The sequence below is a fragment of the Oppia nitens genome, unplaced genomic scaffold (assembly GCF_028296485.1).
Source record: "Oppia nitens isolate AA-2021 unplaced genomic scaffold, nextdenovo-longstitch-racon4-pilon3 scaffold3_pilon_pilon_pilon, whole genome shotgun sequence".
Lineage (NCBI taxonomy): Eukaryota > Metazoa > Arthropoda > Arachnida > Sarcoptiformes > Oppiidae > Oppia > Oppia nitens.
In genome coordinates, this window is record NW_026533221.1 from 5,698,690 (window position 1) to 5,703,199 (window position 4,510).

General features: G+C 26.5%; 1 protein-coding gene across 1 annotated transcript; it reads right to left on the reverse strand.

The window, feature by feature from the left end:
• Positions 1 to 516: 516 nt before the first annotated feature.
• LOC128957530 (F-box/LRR-repeat protein 16-like) lies at positions 517 to 4,249 on the reverse strand. Its single transcript, XM_054303304.1, has 7 exons — positions 3,620 to 4,249; positions 3,076 to 3,487; positions 2,771 to 2,919; positions 2,538 to 2,708; positions 1,981 to 2,129; positions 832 to 980; positions 517 to 754 (listed from the first exon to the last, which is right to left on the reverse strand). The coding sequence occupies exons 1-7, from the start codon at positions 4,097 to 4,099 to the stop codon at positions 603 to 605; spliced, it is 1,662 nt and encodes a 553-aa protein (XP_054159279.1). The 5' UTR covers positions 4,100 to 4,249; the 3' UTR covers positions 517 to 602.
• Between the last annotated feature and the right edge of the window lie 261 nt (positions 4,250 to 4,510).

The window sequence follows — 4,510 nt, forward strand, 5'->3', positions numbered from 1 at the left end:
GTCACAATAAAAATATACAGAAAAATAATTTTAAAAACTTTTAATATAAAATATTTTTATATTATAATTTATCAATCCTATTTTAAATTATTACAATGATATAAAATAATTTATAAATTAAATAATTTATGACTAGATATTATATATCAATATATTTATTTTTAGTTACATTACTTGAGGTTATAAATAAATATATTATGAGTAATTGATATCTTATCATTTTTGATTAATTAATTATAAATTTAAAACATTAAAATTATGAGAATTTTATATCAATGACTAAACTTTATTATGTATTTCTTAGACTATTCTAATATATATATGATTTAATATACTTGACTAGAAAATACTATATGTTTTGATTACCCGTCTCATTAACATAAGTATTAAGAAACATCATTGATATAAATTTTCAAATATACTAATATACGAATATATAATATACTGTATAATATTGGTTATTTGTTCATTGTTTTAATATATTATATATATTAAAAATGGTAATTTTATTAGGATTAGTGTGATAATTAGAAGATATATGAGCAGGGTCATATCTTATTTTGACTATTTGTGAATACATCTAACATGATAGGCTTGTTTGACTAAATAGTAATCATACAATTATGTGGCAAATTATCGCTCAGATAGTTAATTAACTCGGGTGTAGCCGCCGGACAGTTAGTCAACTCTAAGTCAGATAAGGTTTGCATTTGTACTAAACACGAGAGACCTGTTATTGTCAACTGAGGACAACCTAATTGGATAAAAATACAATACAATTCATTCAATATATATATATATATATATATATATTGTTATTATTCAACTTACCAGCTAATGATAGACTTTTAAGTGATCTCATTGAACACAGTGTTTGTAGACCAAAATCCCTGACCTGAGGACACCAACGTAATGAAAGATGATATAATCGGGTCATTGTGGCCACGTATCCCATTCCGATACATGTTATGTGTAGACAACTGTTCAAATTAATTAGATTTAAATTTTTAGCTTTTTCATATTAATTTTATATATTACAGTTTATATTGTACTGTTTATAGCTAACTTGTAAATAATATTAAATTTAACCATGCGTACATATACATGATTATGTTATGCTATAGTTTGACCTAGTTTTACTATCACCTGTTATACCTATATATCTGGGAACAGATTTTAAATCAAATAACGCCTACACATGTTTGAACAAGTGTGGGCTCAGAGCTTATATTGTAATAAGATATTTGATAGACTAGTTTATTATAGTTATTATTGTAACCGATTTTATATATGAAATGAATCGACAATTTTGCTATTAATAACTACATCATTGAAATACATAATACATAATGAATAAAATGCTGTACTGTTTTTGTTGTTAAGATCAAGTTATCTAAAAGCATAATATAATAATTCAAAAATACAAAAGCAATATATTATAATTAAATTTAATACTAATAATTAGTAATAATTAAATATAATAAAAATATTATTAATATTATTAATATTATATTGTTAAGAAATAATTAAGATTATGATAGAAAACTTGTAAAGCACTTGAATTTAAATTAGAATTAACTTAAATAAGTCTTATTTATACTGAACCTCAATAACAATAAAATATATAAAAATATAATTAACATATTTAGTATTGTTATATAAATTAATAAATAATATGCTATTTATATTTATTATACTGTATGTACTTAATATATTGGCTAACATTGAAAATATCACCAGATTGTAAAGCCCATAAAATAGATTTTATAAAAAACAAACTAAATATAGTGTATAATATAAATATTAATTAAAGTCATAACAAATTAGTGTTTACTAATGTTTAACAATTTAATAGTTAATATAAGATAAAAATAAAATTTCTAATAATTTGATAAACTATTGATAAAAATTTTGTTATATAACAAAAATTCAAATAAAACAGAATAAATGAAAAAAATAAAATTTATTCAAAAGACTAACCGATCGAGTATTAGATGTGTTAAAGTATCGGACAAATCACACGCAATATATTCAAGTGAGGCGTCGCTAACCCGCGGACACCACGAGAGGTCCAGATATCGTAATCCGCGGATCTGTTCGGCGATCACTTCAATGGCGTCGTCGCTCACCTTTGAATTATAATTTAATATTACATTTAATTATTACAATAATTATTTTGATATAATTTAAAGTATGAGTTATAATTATTTTTATAATAGTTTTTAAAAATATGAAGTATTAAAAATAACTTTATACTATATTATTAAAATGTTAGCTAATCTTTTTAAATATTGATTAATAAATTTTTAAAAATTTATATGATTATTAAACTTTTCAATTAAAAATCTTATCTTATTTTCAACACTAGAGTAGCTACACATATAATTTATATACAGTGTATATATATATTTGTCATATAATATAAAAGTATAGATACTACAGTACAATAGTATTATACTGTATAAGTTTTGTGATAATAATTATTTTAACAAATATAATATAAATGTATTAAACTTAAAATAATGTCAATTACATACTTTAGAACAACCCGACAGAGAGAGTGTATGTAAATTTGGAAGTCCGTGTGCGAGTGTAGCCACACCTTGATTAGACAGTTCCCAGCAATGATGTAACATTAAGACACGCAAATTCTCCCTGGCCATTGTGCTACCAAAATATGCCATTGATGTGTCAGTCACATGATATGCCTGTTTTTGACATCAATATAATTATTATATTTTATAATTTATATATTAATATTAATAAATACTTGTATTTGTAATTTCTTTAAATTTGGTAACATTTGACAAATAGCTGCAACAGTCTCGTCGGAAATGTTAATACAGTCCATAATAACCAAAATTTCAAGTTTGGGTACCAAAGCTGTCCACATAACTGAGTCAGTGATTTCATTACAGCCTAAAAATATAATAATTATTAATTTTTCTATTGTATACCATATAATATAGTAGATATAAATTATATACCATATATAATAGTAGACTCAATATGATTGATACTTTATATTATATATAAAATACTGTATATGATGTACTACTAGTGTACTGTACTAACCCGTTAATTCAAGTTTCAATAGCGATGACAAAGAGGAGAGAAGCACTTCCAGTCCTTTATCACTAATGGATGAATTACGTAGTGATACAGTCGTCAAACGATTCAAAAGTGTTGGCCTTGTTTTGGACGTGAAGTCAACGATATCACCGTCTGTGGCGCCAAACATACCAATTGAATCAAAGCTGCGAACATCGATACTATAGTAAAGATTTGCTTTGATCTCATTGATCACAAAATCAGCGCCATTTGGAAGTCCTAATTGTGGACCACATGTATTGACCACTATTTGCTGATCACTGGCAGCACTGGTCAATGACTTTTCTCGTCTTAATTCATCACAAAATAATACGGGCATTAAGTGTCGCCAAAATCGGTGATCACTATATAACAATGTTTGCCATGTCTTACAAACCTATATTTTATTGGTATTAGAAATAAGTAAATGAGTAAAACATAATTTTGAATAAAATCAAAAATATTAATTTTAAAATACTATGAAATAAAATTATAAATAAATAAATTTTGTTGTAAATTTATAGACTACCTGAGCCAATAGGCATCGTTCAATTGGAGAGAAATAAGTGAAAAATTTCATCAAAAATTTATTGTCACTCCAGAGTTCATCGATATATTTAGCCCTTTGAACATTCAATAAATAATTTTTTCTGCGGGCCCTCCATGTCTTAGGAGGTGCCTGTGGTGGTAGCAAACCATTACGTGAGCCCCTCCTGGGTGTGCCATTAGGTGTAACCTTATGATTGAATTTTGGCGATAAATTCAAATTATGACAGCTATTATTGCTTCGATTATTAACATAATTAGTTAATTGTGTTTTTCCAATCAATTGTGTCGATTCATTGATTAATGGTTTTTGATTGCCATTAATCGGTTGTTGTGAAGTGTTGTCCGCATTGTTAGCAGCAGTTGACTGTGCTTTAGATCGATTCTGGCGGACAGTTATGCCATTGAAACAACGGGATAACTCCTGTGCGGCCCTCTTCGTGAAGCTGACCTCAGCCGACATGCCGTCCGATGTTGAACTGGAACTGCTTCTCCACGCGGCCTGCAGTCCACCCAAAATGCAAGCCGTGATGACTTCTTGTGACGGCTCCACCGTTCACGCACTTGAAACACGTGTTCACCGGTTATTGATTTTATTATTTAGTTTTGTATCCGATTTGCGAGATATTAATAACTCTTAATAAGCTATTTAAACACATGTGAGTAAATTGACTAAAATATTACAGATATTACAAATACAGTTACAAATTACTAATTCTTATTAAATTAAGTTTCCAATTATTATGAAATTAATTATTTAAATATATTAATCAGTTTTCAAATTAAATAAATAAAAACTCTCTTATCTATTTTATTAAGAATTAATTATTAATTTTATTCAAGCAAAAATTATCTAGGTGAATTTTAAATGGCA

Coding starts and splice junctions, on each gene's coding strand:
- LOC128957530 (XM_054303304.1), bottom strand. CDS start 4,099: ATGTCGGCTGAGGTCAGCTTCACGAAGAGGGCCGCACAGGAGTTATCC. Junction 2,920..3,075: donor ATTGAAACTTGAATTAACGG/GTTAGTACAGTA, acceptor TTATATTTTTAG/GCTGTAATGAAATCACTGAC. Junction 2,709..2,770: donor TAAAGAAATTACAAATACAA/GTATTTATTAAT, acceptor TGTCAAAAACAG/GCATATCATGTGACTGACAC.